Source organism: Capsicum annuum, chromosome 8 (genome assembly GCF_002878395.1).
Source record: "Capsicum annuum cultivar UCD-10X-F1 chromosome 8, UCD10Xv1.1, whole genome shotgun sequence".
Lineage (NCBI taxonomy): Eukaryota > Viridiplantae > Streptophyta > Magnoliopsida > Solanales > Solanaceae > Capsicum > Capsicum annuum.
In genome coordinates, this window is record NC_061118.1 from 160,541,310 (window position 1) to 160,559,034 (window position 17,725).

Here is a 17,725-nt window from a genome sequence, read left to right on the forward strand (position 1 = left end):
GTGAGATATAAAAAATAAATAATCTCGAATAAAATAGTAGAGTCATTTTATTTCATATTTAATGTAGGTTTTAGTTAGTATAGAAATTATTTATTTCATTATTTATATTATAATGATAGAATAAGTTATCTCATATATATGGTGGATAACTAATTGAGGAAATTACATGTCATAGATCCAAATGTGAGTGACTTTAGATTTTTGACCCACAAGTCTTTGAAACTAGTTTTTCGTTCTTTTTAAATATTGTACAAGTACAATTTCCCCCTTTACACCTCAAATCTATAATCTCTCTCTATATGTATAATTATATATTATATAATTATATATATAATATATTGAAAGTGTGAAGACCTTAGAAAAGTAATTTGAATTTTTTACCCTTCATTAAAAGACTCTTCATTAAACAAAAACGTCTTTTCACTTTTTTAAAATTTTATTATTTAATTATTTTTTATTATATTAATTAGACTTCCTAAAATATATGAGACTCCTAAAATATATGATAGGAGAATTAATTAATATTTCCTTTCTGATAGACTTCCTAAAATATATGGGACTCCTAAAATATATGGTAAGAGTGTTAATTAATATCTTTCTTTCTACTATTCAATTAAAAAATACTTCTAAAATAAAACTCTATTGAGAAAATACTTTTATAAATATTGAGATGTACGTTAAACTAGAGAACAAACGGTTTACCTATTGGAAGAATATGATTGATGCTCATCTAACTTGATTCAATTGCATGTCTAGATGGTGAATGTTTGATTTTCTAACCCTCAACCTCTTTACTGTTTTTGTCAGCATAATAGAATTCAACACGTGTGTATATATATCTTATTTGTTTTCATTCAAAATCATTCTTTGGGTCAAAATTTTTGCTCAGACAAGAATTAGTTGGATCAAAATCAAAGCTTTGTGATCACTATTATATATATATATTTTTTATAGTTTATGGGTCGTAGATGAATGTCGGTTGGCTTTGAAGAATTTCTTGCGTAAAAGTTAGATTTAATTGTATTGTTTTGATATCTTTATTATCTTATTGTTTTATTTTAATTTACAGATGCTAGATGAATGTGGTCGGCATTGAAAAAAATTTAGGTAAAAGTTAGGTTTAATTATATTATCGTAATATCTCTATTGGTTTGTTATTTTGTGGTATTTTACAGTTCGTAGATTAATCTCGATCGGCTTTGAGAATTTTTTGTGTGTAAAATTTAAGTTTAATTGTATTAGTTTAATATCACTTTTATCGTATTATTTTGTTGCAGTTTACAAGTGATAGATAAATGTTGGTCGATTTTGAGAATTTTTTTTACGTAAAGGTTAGGTTTAGTTGTATTATTTTGAAATCTCTATTATCGTATTATTTTGTTATTGTTTACAGGTGGTAAATGAGTGTCAGAAGACTTTGAGAAAAAATTTGTGTGTAAAGATTAGATTTAAATATATTATTTTGATGTTTCTATCATTGTATTATTTTATTGCAATTTACAGATAGTAGATAAATGTCGATCAACTTTTAAAAATATTTTTTGTAAAGATTAGATTTAATAAATAAATTCTCCATCTTTACATACTCAAAAGATATTAAATTTAGTTATTATATTGATTTTTATTATTTAAACAAATATTCTATTTAATATAATGTTTGAACTCATTAAAGTGAGGTACACGCGCAATACGCGTACACCTAAACTAGTATATTTTAAAACTTTCATACTCATTTGTCTCTTAAATTCTATTTTTTATTATTTTCACTTTTTTCTTTAATTTTATTTTCATTTTTTAATTCATTTATCTTAATCTTTAATTTATTTTTTTCTCAAACATTATCTATTTCTTCTTTTTTTTCCTTTTAACCTTTATTTTTTGTTTTTATTATTTCTCTTTTTTTTTTTCTCAAATACTCCCTCTACACCTCAATATTTTTAAACTTTCCATACTCATTTGTCTCTCATATTCTATTTTTTTTTTCACTTTTTAATTTTTTCATTTAATTTTATTTTCTTATTTTAATTTATTTGTCTCAACTTTTTTTTTTCTGAAGCAATATTTATTTCTTCCCTTTTTAGTATAGTACAAGTACAATTTTGTCCACTACACCTCAAATATTTTTTAACTTTTCATACTCATTTATCTTTCAAATTTTATTTTATTTTTATTATTTTCACTTTCTATTTCATTTTATTTTCATGTTTTAATTCATTTGTTTCAACCTTTATTTTTTTCTCTTTTTCTTTTTACTCAAACATTACCTATTTCTTCATTTTTTTTAATTTATTTGTTTCAACCTTTATTTTCTTTTATTTTTTATTTTTATTATTTCTCTTCTCCCCCCCCCCCTCATTTTTCTCAAACTTTATTTTTATTTTTCCATTTTTTTTCTCAATTTTTAAATTTTTTCATTTTTTTCTTAATCTTTAATTTTTTCTTGCTTTTTTTTTTCTCAATCTTTTTTTTATTTCTCTATTTTATTTGATCACTTATTTCTTTTTTCACAACTTCTATTTTATTTTGCTAATAAATAAAAAAAATGAATAATCCGCAAATGGATCTTCTTTTTTTGACATCAAAGCAAATTTAAGGGCATGAAAACATAATGTGGTAGAGTCAACTCTTGCCTGTGAAGCAGAATTTGTTGTTTGACCGTTCTTAATCTAAGTCTTGCCTCTAAGACAATAGTTGTAGAACATATCATAAATGAAAACATAACATGGTAAAGTTAACTCTTGCCCGTGGGGCATAATTTGCAGTTTGAAAGTCCTTGAGCTAATTAAGTCTTGCCTCTAAGGCAATAGTTGTAGAACATCTCATAAATGAAAATATAACGTGGTAGAGTCAACTCTTGCCTGTGGGGCATAATTTGTTGTTTGAAAGTCTTTGAGCCAAGTCTTGCCTCTAAGGCAATAATTGTAGAACATCTCATAAATGAAAATATAACGTGGTAGAGTCAACTCTTGCCCGTGGGGAATAATTTGTAGTTTGAAAGTCCTTGAGTCAAGTTTTGCCTCTAAGACAATAGTTGTAGGACATCTCATAAATAAAAACATAACGTAGTAGAGTTAACTCTTGCCCGTGGAGCATAATTTGTAATTTGAAAGTCCTTGAGCTAAGTCTTGTTGTTTGTAAGTCCTTGAGTTAAGTCTTGCCTCTAAGATAATAGTTCTAGAACATCTCATAAATGAAAATATAACGTGGTAAAGTCAACTCTTGCCCGTGGGACATAATTTGTTGTTTGAAAATCCTTGAGTCGAGTCTTGCCTCTAAGGCAATAGTCGAAGAACATATCATAAATAAAAACACAACGTGGTAACTCTTGCCCGTGGAGCATAATTTGTAGTTTGAAAGTCCTTGAGCTAAATTTTGCCTCTAAGACAATAATTGTAGAACATCTCATCAATGAAAACATAATGTGGTAGGGTCAACTCTTGCCCATGGGGCATGATTTGTTGTTTGAAAATCCTTGAGCTAAGTTTTGCCTCTAATGCAATAGTTGTAGAACATCTCATAAATGAAAATATAACGCGGTAGAGTCAACTCTTGCCCGTGGGGCATAATTTATTGTTTGAAAGTCCTTAAGCTAAGCCTTACCTCTAAGACAATAATTGTAGAACATCTCATAAATGAAAACATAACGTGGTAGAGTTAACTTTTGCTTGTGGGGACATAATTTGTTGTTTGAAAGTCCTTGAGTTAAGTTTTGCCTGTAAGACAATAATTGTAGAACATCTCATAAATGAAAACATAACGTGGTGGAGTCAACTCTTGCTCGTGGGGCATAATTTGTTTGAAAGTCCTTGAGCTAAGTCTTGCCTCTAAGGCAACAGTTGTAGAGCATCTCATAAATAAAAACATAACGTGGTAGAGTCAACTCTTGCCCGTGGGACATAATTTGTAGTTTGAAAGTTCTTGAACTAAGTCTTGCCTCTAAGATAAGAGTTATAAAATATCTCATAAATCAAAATATAATGTGGTAGTGTAACTCTTGCCCATGAAACATATTGTTTAAAAGTCATAAGTCTTGCCTCTACGATGTAGTAGTGTCAACTTTTACCCATGAAACGTAACTTGTTGTTCGAAAGTCATAAGTCTTGTCAACTCTTGCTCGTGAAATGTAACTTGAATGGAAGAAATCGAAGAAAAGAACAAAAATTATAAAAATTACGGAAAAAGAAGAAAATGAAGAAAAATAAAAATCAAAGAAAGTGTAAAAGTTGAGAGAGAATAGGAAAAAAATAAAGGTTGATAAAAATAAAGATCGAGAAAAAAATTAAAAAGAAAAATTAAAATCAAAGAAAAATTAAAAAATATTTTTTTTATAAAAGTAGACGTTGAGAGATGTAAAAAAAAAAAGGGTTGAGAAAAGCTAGAAAGAATAAAGAAAAGAGAAAAGAAAAAATAAAAAAATCAAAATAATATAAAATAAAAAAGAAAAAAAAGAACTTGAGAGAAAAAAAGGAAAAAAAATAAGGGTTGAGAAAAATTAAAAATAAAAAGAGAAAAAAAAATTAAAGTAAAATTAAAAATAGAAAAAAAAATAAAAGTTGAAAGATATAAATATGGAGTTGTTATTCATTATGACTTAATGAGGATATTTATATAATTTACTACATTGATCAGGGGTAATTTTGTTCAAAAAAATATTAATTAATAGGTAAAGGTTATTTTAAGGAAGTCTTTTTATTTGGGGCTAAAATTTAAAAATCACTCTAATTTGGATCTATTTTTTAGCCCTAACTAATTTTGGAATAACAAATTCTCGAATTAATTATCTGAGATAACTGTTTTCCAATCGAACCACTCTAACAAATAGAAACCCCGGCGAGTCTAGGTCGTTGACTCACACAAATTGACTTGACTGATTAGCTTGTTTGGTCTTTGAAAAAACCTCTTTGATCAAACTTATTTTTTAAAAATATTTATTTTAAAAAAAGTGAATTGTTTGATCATTTCTTTTTTTAAAGAAAATAAGTATTTTTTAGCATATGGGTGTTCACGATTTGATCAAATTGAACCGCAAATCAAATCAAATCGATATTTAGTTTGATTTGGTTAAATTTACTTATAAATTTAAAAAGTCGATAATATTTGATTTGATTTTGATTAGACTAAAATAATATTGAATAAATAACTAAACCAACACCAATATTTAGTTTGAACTTGTTAGATTTACTTATAAATTTAAAAAGCCAATAATATTTGATTTTTTTTAATTATACTAAAATAATAATCGAATAAATAACTAAACCAATGATAAGTTTTATAATTATTTGATATATGATATTAGTTTTTCAAAAATAATTATAAATATTTTTATACTTTTTAATCATTAATTTGATTTTAATTTACTTCTTTCACATGCACTACAACACTTTTAGATTCATTTCTAAAAATATAATATATGTCAAAATCTAACACTTTAAATTTAAATGTCTATATTTGATATGGTATGTTGTTGATTTTTAATTTATTTGTTAAGAAATTCATATAGTCTATTTTTATAGGGCTAATCATTCTATCTAGAGTTGCATCATAATTTTATTGAGGTTAGACAGTGAAATAACATTGAAAAAGTATTTAAAAATATTTGAAAATTCTTATACATTCATTTTGTAATGTTAAAGAAAAATTTGTTCATTCGTGATGTTCATTTAAAATTGTTATCTCATGTTTCTGCTATTTAATCATTATTAATTTATCATTAACTAGTTTAAAATTGAAAAATCAAACCAAACATGTACTATTTTTTTTTATTTGATTTAATTTTAAAATCAATTAAATTGATTTGATTTTAATTTTAATTCCAAAGAAGCTATAATGAACCGACACCGAACATAGTTCGGCTAATTGCTACTACGTAGAAATTAATTAGGGTGATCAAAAATAAAAAACAAAAGAGTTAAGAGTAAATTAGTAGTGGAATATCAAACCATGATGAATCTCAAACAACTGGCAATTGAGCTAAGCAAAACCCTACAGGAAGGGGAAAGAATTGTAGCACCAACACCACGCTCTAACGGAATTTAGGGAAGAAGGAAAAGCGTCAACAGGTTAATGCTTACTTCCCCTGCTTCTCTTTTTTTTTTTCTTTTTTTTTACTTTTCTTTTTATCAATCCGGGGACTAATTCAAATTCGCACCGGGTAGGGCCCATCAGAGGTAGCACTCCCTACCGAGATCTCTGGTTAAGGTTAAGGGAGGAGCAGCCCAATGAACTGCATCACATCCTTTGGTGGTGCTTCTCTTGTTTATTATACTCCCTCCGTTATTAGTTGCCTTCTTTTTAAATATATTTGTTTTAATTTAGTTATTTAAGTTCAAATCAAGAATATTACTATATATGTGTGTGTGTTTCCATTTTACCCTTGATAGAAATACTAAGTACATCTAAAGTTTTCAAAATTATTGAATGGTGTATAAACGATATCAATTTTCAAAATTAAAATTAAATGATTATTACTAATTTTAATCATAACTACTCAATATTCTAGACGTAATGCATAGGATGGAGTAATATGTATCAAATTCCAGTGTTTAGTCATTGCATTGATTATTGGACTTTAAAATGTGTCTCTATTTATTGGTTTCTTAATGGGTGTGCCAAGTCCATAGGTCCAACTAATTCGAAACGGAGGGAGTAGTCAGCATTATTTTGGTTACAAGACCCCAGTTTATATGGCCCAATTAATTTTTGTTTTGCTAATGAATTATGTAGAGCAACCGTATTTTCTGAAATTTCAAACGAAAGATCATAGAACGTAACTGACATTTAATTGGGCTTCTAAAGTTGGCCATACAACCATATTCTAAGTTGTTCCTTGATGATGTTGGTTTATGTTGTAGCACCCGGGGTCGTTTGGTTGGTAACAAATCACCAGGGGATTAATTAACTTAGGATTAGTTAACCCACCCTCAAGGTGGGATACAACATAACACTATAATCTCGCGATAACTAATCCCGGTGTGAGTTATCCCATGCATTTTATACCAACCAAACATGAGATAAGCTCATCTTAAAAGTAATCCGGATTAGTTATTTAGCACCCCACAAATTCTAAGCTAAGAACTGAATCGTTCTTTGAATGCGTACAGGCCCGAACTCGATGATTTCTAATGGCGCATAGGTGTTGAGAACAATTCTTTATCGTGGGAAGAGCTTTGGAGATGAATTAAGGTCATAAGGAACTTCTAGCTAAAAATTAAGTTGAAAGCTTCTTCATCAATTGAGTTTTCGTATAAAAAACAAGCATAACTCCTTGAATATGAAGAGTTTTGCAACTCAAGACCCACCAAATTAAAGATCTTTGAGTCTTCTTTTCAACACCGTTAATCATTTGTCAATCTAATAACAGAGCAAACAGTTATGATCATTTTATCAGAGGGTGTCCGTTTTTCAACGACCGACGGACGAAGTTGATGGCTCGTCAAGTAGATGATAGCCCGTCAAGCCTAACCAACAAACTCAAAAAGTGGTCAAAAGTTAACGGTCTGGATGATGGTCCATTAGGGGGTTAAGTGTCACGCCCCAAAATCCCATCGGGCCGGACTGGCACCCGAAGCCGAGAAGGCCCGGGAGAACCCGTTCAAATACCTGTACTTTCACTTACATGTCACCAAAAAAAATTGGACAGCACTTCGTTGCATATAGAAAGGTCTAATTACCTGTATCAGCACAACACGCACAAATATATATATATAATACTTGGCCGTCGGGGCCACCACATATACAAATATAACGTTACTATATAAACTTCCATGACTTTACCCTTCCTTATGTCTACAAAGCCTCTAGGATATACATGACATAACTAGGGTCGGGACAAACCCCCGCCCACACGTGACTCATGTACAATAACAAAACATAAGGAACCGACTCGGAAAGCTCCGAAGCAAACTGGAGCTCACCAACAATAGCTGTATGACCTGGCTCCTACTTGTGCGGTGTATGAGTTGAGGTACCTGTGCCTGCAGCATGAAATGCAGGTCCCCCGTGAGGGACGTCAGTACGAAATATGTACTGAGTATGTAAAGCTGTAAATAATCACATATGATATAGGAGCTCAATAGAAATCAGAAACAAGTGAATAAGTCGTAATAGGAGTGGACCACACTTACTAGAACTTGTGACAACCTGTACATTGTATTTATTCAATCACTTTACCTTCGTTCTTATCGTCTTTGTAATCATTACTGTACTGTACTGTGACCATTAGGATGCCTCCAGTACATATCAACTGGGATCGACCCATGCTAGGCTTATGCCCCTGGGATACCACCCATAAACACATGAAATAGGGATCGACCCATGCTAGGCTTATGCCCCTGGGATACCACCCGATAAGAGAGAACTTTCATCACTTAGTTCAATTAATCTTTGAGATTGTTATTTCGGTCGTCACCACATTTTTGATACCTTGAAACAATGATACATCAATAGGAACCAAGTAATAGACCTTCTATACAATAACGATGTAATAAGGACTCATTGGTACATCAACAATATGTTTCAGAATCATCAATATCACAACAATGAAATAAGAGCCTTTTGGTATATCAATGAACATTTTGACACTTTATAGGATGGAAACAACTTCGTTGGTAACGTAGAACAATACATGTTTTTGGACAACCTCGGAATCTTACTTGATGGAACATTGGTGTTTTCATGCCAAAGAACATTGTTAGAGTATGCTTTACATACCTCGTTGTAGATTCAGCTACCAATTCAACACAACTTCCCGCCTTTACAAATCACTTATCTACAATGAAATGTTTGGCATCTAGTAGTAGCAACCCAACACCACAATTCTCTTCCATAATTCCATACTACCAATATTTGCAAAACATTCCAAAAACCAACTTGAACAATAGGTTTATGTGTGTATATGTATATAATCATCATCTCAATACCACATCATCAATACCACATCATCACCCCAAATTCCTTCACAATTTAACATAATCCAACCATGCACAAGAATAATCCAACATCATTTCCAATCATCTTTCAACAACAATCAAATAACATACTTCTTATGCTCACATGCATATATATATATACATATCCATATAAATAACACCAACATAATTTACATCCTTACCAAAAAAAATGGCCCTTTTGATTTCGAAGTCCTGTTGGCACAAATAAGGGGTGCTTCTCGAAGCCCTTGAGACGGTGAACACAACTACGGAATCAATTTGGATTTTCTACGGTTGAATCACAAGATAATTGGAGTTGAACTTAGGCTAGGGTTTCTTATTCTTCAATGATTTGGATGATAACTGGTGGATATAAGGCTAAGTATATGTATATAATGACCAATTTTCGTCCATGAGGTGATGGAAAATGACCATATTGCCCTTAAAAATTTAAGTAAATCCGAATCTGTCCATGGTGGACTGTTTTGATAGGCTAAAGTAAATCGGCCATAACTCTTTGCTCCGATATCGGATTTGGGTGAAATTGGTATCGTTAGAAAGATAATTCAAAGGTCTTTCATTTAATATAAATTAATCCACCCAGTTCGTCCTGTACAAGTAGTTATGATCGTTTGAAGTTGACCCTAACAATCTGTTTTGAGAGGCTGAAGTAAAACGAGTATAACTCCTTACTCAGATGTTGGATTTGGATGAAACCAATTTCATTGGAAAGAAGACTCAAAGATCTTTCTTTTGATATATGGTAGCTCAACCAGTTCATTATATTGAGGGAGTTATGATCGTTCAAAGTTGACCCAAAAAACTGGCAGGCCTTAGTAGTTTCCTGCACATTTTACTGTTCACATCCCGGCCACCGTTTTAAAGTTTCGAACGAGCTCGCTTATATCCGAAACTTATCCGTTTTTGGAAATCTTTATATCGTTGGAAAGCTTATTCAATAACCTTCGTATGGAACCATCGACGGGAAAATTCCGATATAAATAAAGTCGATTCCTATACACCTATAATCAAACTATACACTTGAAACCATCTCAAAATAATCAATACTCATACTTAAACTCATATATACCTAACTTAGGATCAATACATATACCCCAACACATATAACAATGACTAATGCACGTAATTAAGTACGGGGTGTTACATTAAGGGTTCGTCACCTGGACCATTTGACGGATTTTTTTTTTTTTTTGAAACTGCTTACACCATTTGACTGATTTTTTCTGCACTTGTAAAGCATTTTTTGAGGGATAGTTTGGTCCTTTCCTTACCTCAAAACCTCTCCTCGCGTCTTAAGACTTAAAACACCCAATAAAGTTACATTCTCAGAATATACATCGCTAATCCTTTCCAATTCATTTCTCCTCCAAAGAAACACAAGAACAAATAGAAAATGAGGTTTTTTAAGTTCAAAGCTCCAAAAGTTCCAAATTTAAATTTTCTCTCTACAAATCCATCTAATCTCAGGTATGTAGGACTTCAATGAGTCTGTTAGAATATGAGTAGGAATTGGAATAGCATATAGAATCCTACTTGGGAAGGGATTGTAATGTAGTCCTATTAGGAAAATTATTGGAATGTAATGTCTATAAATAGGGCCTCAATGTAATCATTCATATAGTTACAACAATTCAATAATATATTTCTCTGATACTTTTCACATGGTATCAGAGCTTCCACGATCTTGATAAAGAATCAAAGAGTTTCCGCTGCCGGCGGGCGGCTATAATCCATATATGCCGCCCGTCTGGCCAACGAATATGTTACCAAAAGTTGGGTCACTGACTCACTGTGTAGCTTTCTAGTGACTATTTTCTCATATCTTTGCGTAGCACCATGCATCTGTCTGGTGACTATTTTTTCATATCTATTTTTCTTAGCACCGTGCTTCTTTTTGGTGACTATTTTCTCATATCTGATTTGCGTTGCACTGTGCATCTTTCCGGACTACTTTCTCATATTTGAGATGTATAGCACCGTGCATCTTTTCGGTGACTCCTTAGATTTGATTTGTGTAGTTCCATGCGTCCTTACGGTGATTCCTCAGATATGATTTGTGAAGGGTTGTGCCATTATTCCGACCCTATCCATATAATTTCTCTTTTTCAGTAGGGTTGTGCCATCATTCCGACCCTACCCATATAATTTCTCTTTTTTAATGGGGTCGTATCGTCATTCCGACCCTATCTGTATAATTTCTATTTTTCAATAGGGTCGTTCGTCATTCCGAATCTACCCCTATAATTTCTATTTCTCAGTAGGATCGTGCCATCATTTTGACCTACCCATATAATTCTGTTTTTCAGTAGGGTTGTGTCATCATTCCGACCCTACCCATATAATTTTTTCTCAAATGGTGACCACTTTTCAGCCATCAAATCTAATAATCCGGCGTGTGAGTATGTTCCGGCCATTCTTCGGTGACTATCTTGTTCAAGATCTACTCATATCTTGATTTCGAGATGACTCATATTTTATTTCAGTTTCCGGCAATTCCCCAGCGACACATCGACTTTCCAGAGATGTTTACTGCTTTTCGGATCACTTTTTCAGTTTGTTTCGTTTCAGTTGAGGTCTCCCAGACGTCCAAAGCAGTCCTTATCAGTTTTCTTACAGATATCTTCACCAAGTCCCTCACCGATCCTCGTATTAGTTACATCCATAACAAGCTTTGTACATATGTCTTCTATGCACCAGCTTGAGGGGGAGTGTTAGAATATGAGTAGGAATAGGAATAACATATAGAATCCTACTTGGGAAGGGATTGTAATGTAGTATCCTATTAGGAAAAGGATTGGGAATGTAATCTCAATAAATAGGGCCTCAATGTAATCATTCATAGAGTTATAACAATTCAATAATATATTTCTCTTATATTTCTCATAGAGTCAACAACAAATAAAGAAAAAGGAAAGAAAAGACGGAACAAGGAAAAGAAAAGAAGAAAAAGGAAAAAGCGAGTCTCCTAAGCTTCTTAAGTACTACATAAAAGTGGTGCAAGCAAGAGGCCCGCGCCCTATGGGCGGAAGATTCAGCCATCAACCAGTGGCACCAAATGACCTTTTGGTAGTCTGGGTGCCATTTTATATATTTATTACATTTCTTCTGTATACAATATATATATATATATATATATATACACACACATGTACACACATGTATGTACACATGTACACATGTATATATGTACACATATATATATATGTATATATTCAATCGAGGTGTGAGGGTGACGTGGCATACACACACACATCTATATTCAATTGAGGTGTGCGGGCAACGTGGCACCCGCTCCCTCCTTGGTAGATCCGCCCTTGCACAATAAATGACGAAAATAACAAGAAGCAATAAATTATAGCAAAGATACAGTTCAAAGTAGGAACCAAATATGCAGTAGTATTTATAAGAAAGCAGCAATAAATTCACAAAAACTGTAGCAGATTTAAGGAAATCAGTTAACAATCAAGCAACAATAAGGGGCTGCGCAATCTCTTAAGGAAAAATCAGATTTAGAATTAGACAAGAAAGGAAGAAAAGTGTTGCTGGATCGTACCTTGAAGTGAGAATAAAAAAATTACTATAGGCAGATTTGCCGAAATCACTACTTTTTTGTGATTAAGCTGGGTATGTTGTTGTTTTTGGGCAGATTTGCCGAGATCTGGCAAGGGCTGATGTTCTCTCCTTGGTCTGCTGGTTGTCGGAGGTGGTAGATCTGGATCGTCGGTCGACGGTCATCGTGATGGGGTCGCTGGATTGTAGCTGACAGGTGGCGGCAGTGCAATGAAAAAACACAGGGAGGGAGAGGGGGTAGGGGTAGGAGGGGAGGGGGTGGGGGAAGAGGTACTGGGGGAAATCGTACCTGCTCACTGGTTGTGGTGGGTGGTCAGGGCAGCGGTATACAGTGGAGAGTGCTGGGTGATCTGCCAGTGCGTGGGTGAGAGGGATTATTTTACTGTTGAGCGCTCTGTTGAATATTATACAGTTAATCATTGTCGGTTTACATGGTAACTTCCTCCTTAAAATATCATGTAAATAAATGCAGTCTACCAAGAGGTTAACTATTTTGCATGGTTTTTTAACATATCAAGCAATTCTTTTCAATCTTTCCACCATCAAGCTCAAAGTTCAACTATTTTATATTGTTCCTAAACCTGGTGATGAAAATGAGAGTACAAAAAGAGTTGATGCATCCTAAAAGTCTATGCATGTTTCAAAGAAAGATATTTCTTCTTGTTTGAATGTTATTCATACTCTAGTTTCCTTAGCTTTCGTTCTCATGCAATACATTGTATACCTTTTTACAGAAAATCTTATTTGTCAACGATCATTGTGCTTTAGTTTCTGATCTGCAGGTCTTTACTCATATTTTGTCCTAGTTTAAACACTAATTAATTTTGAACTCAAGCAGAACCACCCTTTGGAGAACTGGGCCACTTGGAAAGCCAGTGCTCTGCAATGCATGTGGAACAAGATAGCGGACAAGGGGAGCACCAGATGACTATATTCCCAGACATGGAAACAGAGAAATACAGGTTTCTGGACAGGATGGCTCTTCAGCGTGTTTTGAAGAGGAAATGCATAACATCTCAAGCTTCGGTTCAGCAGGATCATTCTCACTCAACTGCAACCAGATGGAAGATACAAATGGTAAAATAATTTCATCTATATATATAGCACTTAGCTTGTCTCGGCAAACATGACGCACATTCCGAATAAAATCCTTTCTTAAGTGTAAAGGTTATAGGAAAGTGAGATTCAAAAAAGAGTTATAGGAAAGTGCAAAGCTGATATCTTCCTTTTCAATTTCTGGCAATTTTTTTCTTCTGTTTTGCTTGATAGTAAGCCCAAAACTCTTAGTCAGAAAGAAAATCATGAGATAGATGAAACAAATATTGTGGATGCACCTTCCTAAAACCTAATCCTGCAGTGGGTATTCTGATTCAAAAGAAAAGGAAGAGACGGTTCCCCATATGCTATTATTGATTCCAATTACGAATCTCTAATTCTATTGATTAAAATCGGATAAATTTGAACCCCCCCCCCCCCCCCCCCCCAAAAAAAAAAAAGGAGGGGGAAACAGGGGAAGAGTGTACAGATCCTCTACACAACAAATTAACCATGAAACAAAAATTTCCATCAGCAGTCTCCCATTTTCCAAGTGGTTGTTTTATGTTAATATCTAATACTCAAAAGAATCACTTACACCATGAGCTCTAAGACAACTTGATAAGTATGTATCGACATTCATGAGAGTCTGATTTGATTTATTTTATGCAGGAAATTCCTTTCGTTTCTAATTATTGTGACGTGCTTCTCAAATTTTGCAATGTCAAATCACGTTGAGGGTGTTACCAAATAAGTTGTAGGGAAGCAATCACTAGATGATACTCTATTATAAACTAAATGTTGGATTTCTTTCTTACTCATTGGCCATTAATCATAGTGTCTCCCCAAAGCTTCAAAAACTTACTTCCCTTTACACAATGAATTGGCATTGACAAACTTCAGGAAATTTAGATTTTCAATAAAAATATGAACTGACCATACAAGATATATATGAGCTTAGCTACCCGCCCCGAAAAAAGATCTATTGTATTAGTACTTTATTGGTTTATGTGCACTAACGTTCACCTTTTGTTAGGCGAAGCAGGCAAAGATCTTCTCTGGAATCCTGTTAGTGTCCCAAAAAGGATGAGATCAGAGCTTCGACGTCGCATTTTGTCACCTGCTGAAAGACTCCTGAGGCAACTTTATAACAATCAACAGGAATCAGACTTTGAAGATATAGTTGTTGATGACAAAACTGTTACGCTAATCTATGCATCGAACAAATACATTCCTCCTAATGAGATTGGTCTTGAAGCTATGCTACTCGTATCACCAACTACTACTGCAGAACGCTCGGTATCTCCATCTCAAAAGGTAGACGATAATGCCTCTTTCTCAATGAATATTCTTGTAGAGAAGCCGCTCGTGTCACCAACTACTACTACAGAATTCTCGGTGTCCGTCTCCAATGGCAGAAGATTATGCCTCTTTCTCAATGAATGTTTCAGTAGAGAGGCCGCTCGTATCACCAACTACTACTCTAGAACTTTCGACATCTCTATCCCCGGTGGAAGAAGATAATGCTTATTTCTCAATGAATGTTCCTGTAGATAAGCCACTCATTTCACTAACTACGATTACAGAATGCTCGATAACTCCATTTCCGATGGCAGAAGATAATGCAACTTGCTCGATGAATGTTCCTGTTGAGAATTTATATCTGTAAGTGAAATTTGTGATGCATGCATAAGGTTCTAGCTGGTATGTGACGCCACGTCTTATTGTCTAGCTAGTGCAACGTTGGTTAAAAACAGTTTGGGGACATCCAGTAAAGTTGGAACTGCCCAAATTGTTTTTTAACTAACATTGCACTAGCTATACAATAAGACATTCCCTTACATACCAGCTTGAACCTTATGCATACATCTCAAATTTCACTTGTAGATTTGAATTCTCCACAGGACCATTCATTGAGTGAGTTGCATTATCTTCTGCCACTGGAGATGGAGATGCTGAGCGTTCTGTAGTCGTTGTTGGTGATACGAGTGGCTTCTCTGCAGGAACGTTCATTGAGAAATAAACATTATCTTCTTCCATCGGGGATAGAGATGTCGAAAGTTCTGTAGTAGTAGTTGGTGATACGAGCGGCCTTTCTACAGGAACATTCATTGAGAAAGAGGCATAATCTTCTGCCACTGGAGATGGAGACCGAGCTTTCTGGAGTAGTAGTTTGTGATACGAGCGGCTTCTCTATAGGAACACTCGTTGAGAATGAGGCATTATTGTCTATCTTTGGAGATGGAGATGCCGAGCGTTCTGTAGTAGTAGTTGGTGATACGAGCAGCATAGCTCCAAGACCAATCTCATTAGGACAAATGTATTTGTTCGGTGCATAGATTAGAGTGACAGTTTCGTCAACAACTATATCTTCAAAGTCTGGTTCCTGTTGATTGTTATAAAGTTGCCTCTGGAGTCATTCAACAGGTGACAAAATGTGATGTCTAAGCTCTGATCTCATCCTTTTTGGGACACTGCCAAGTCCTTATAAAACAACGTATTTTCCGATCTACGCCTCTTGCAAGATGCTGGGTGGCATGGAACTACTGGTAATTAATAGCGGCACATACCTGACCTGCATCGGAAGTGACATAAAAAAGACAGCTGAATCAAGATGTCGATGAAAGGATTCCAGAGAGGATATCTTTGCCTGCTTCGCCCAACAAAAGGTGAACGTTAGCGCACATAAACCAATAAGGTATTAATACAATAGATCTTTTTTTGGGGTGGGTAGCTATGCTTTTATATATCTTGTATAGTTAAAGTGTAGTTGGACGCATCAGTTCATATTTTATTGAAAATCCAAATTAGCTGAAATTTGTCAATGTCAATTCATCGTGTAAAGGGAAGTAAGGTTATGAAGCTTTGGGGAGACACTATTATTAATGGCTAATGAGCAAGAAAGAAATCCAATATTTGGTTTATAGAGTATTATATAGTGATTGCTCCCTACGGCTTATTTGGTAAAATACTGAATGTGATTTGACATTGCAAAATTTTACAAACACATCACATAATTGGTATCAAGATGGCTACTTTCTGGCTCATTTTAATATGCCGGTGGTCTCCTGATGTATTTGAACTCTACAGAGAATGATTGGAAAAATCAGAATGATTGGAAAAATCAGATATTGAATCCTCATAGGCTGCTCTCAAATGTCTCGAGTCGGACACGTCTTATAAGATTAAAGTTTGGGCATCCGGAGTTACTTCTATAGCCTCTTGCTAGCTGTAGTTTTAAATGGAGTGATTTTTACTTGGTCTCAGAAATACTTCTTGACCAGTAGTCAGTTTTGGCAATAATAACTTTGGCATTCAGACCTCAGTATGTGTGTAAGGTGTTTAAATTATTTGACTGTTCATGTAACTGATTTTATGTAAAACCTTTTACCAAAGTATTTTGTGGCAACTTCATATTTGTTCTTTGATGGTTTACCTTTATGTCAAACATTTAATTGCTGTTCAGTTGCCTTGTTTTAAGATCTTTATTGATATATACCTATTTTAAGGCAATAATTCCAATTTGATGTTGTCCCAAGATCAAGTGATCTAAATGTATATGATGTAAAGTAGTAACAGAACCTTTTTGAAGAAGCTATGATAACTAATAGCAGAAACTGGTAATCAGTTCAGCTAAAGGCGTTTGTTCCTGAACTACATCCTCGAAAACTGAGGTGTTTTATCTGTACAACTATCCAGACAACACTTTTATTCCAACTTCAGCTTCAACGATTATTTTGGGACTCCCATCTTCAAATGTCCAAATGACCAATGCTCATGAAACATTCATGTCTCAAGCCTAAGAGTGCAAATGGAGTTTCAACAACTAGTTTCGAGGTCTTTAGAAATCAAGGACAAATCAGATCAAGCAGCAGCTAGGTCCTCAAGAATTGGAGTACTACCTGAAAATACCATAAATCAGATCCTAAGTTGGCACAAGTTATAAAAATACACAGAGTTCCATTTACAAAATCTGGGCGTGATGAATATGTTGATGCATCAGTAAAATCCCACCAGACCAGGCTACCATAGCTTTAAACAGTGTTTCTTCAGCCTAAAATTCACGATGCTTCCAATGCAGCCTTTTTATCCTCCAAAAGCTTCAACACTTTCCTCCAGCTTTCCAGCTTAGCCATTTTTTTCTAGCTGCTCTGGCTTCGTGTCTTTCTCTT

General features: G+C 33.8%; 1 protein-coding gene across 5 annotated transcripts; it reads left to right on the forward strand.

Annotated features, from left to right (window-relative positions):
• The first annotated feature begins 5,579 nt into the window (after window positions 1–5,579).
• LOC107839967 lies at window positions 5,580–16,981 on the forward strand. 5 transcript variants are annotated; one of them, XM_047394876.1, is made up of 4 exons: window positions 5,580–6,059; window positions 12,595–12,882; window positions 13,357–13,595; window positions 14,226–16,981. In XM_047394876.1, the coding sequence occupies exons 2-4, from the start codon at window positions 12,729–12,731 to the stop codon at window positions 14,289–14,291; spliced, it is 459 nt and encodes a 152-aa protein (XP_047250832.1). In that variant the 5' UTR covers window positions 5,580–6,059; window positions 12,595–12,728; the 3' UTR covers window positions 14,292–16,981. The 5 variants fall into 5 exon arrangements, with proteins under 5 accessions (XP_047250832.1, XP_047250833.1, XP_047250831.1 ...); XM_047394877.1 differs by having other exon boundaries at window positions 5,591–6,059; window positions 14,590–16,981; XM_047394875.1 differs by lacking the exon at window positions 12,595–12,882 and adding an exon at window positions 7,101–7,182 and having other exon boundaries at window positions 5,618–6,059; window positions 14,590–16,981.
• The last annotated feature ends 744 nt before the right edge of the window (window positions 16,982–17,725 follow it).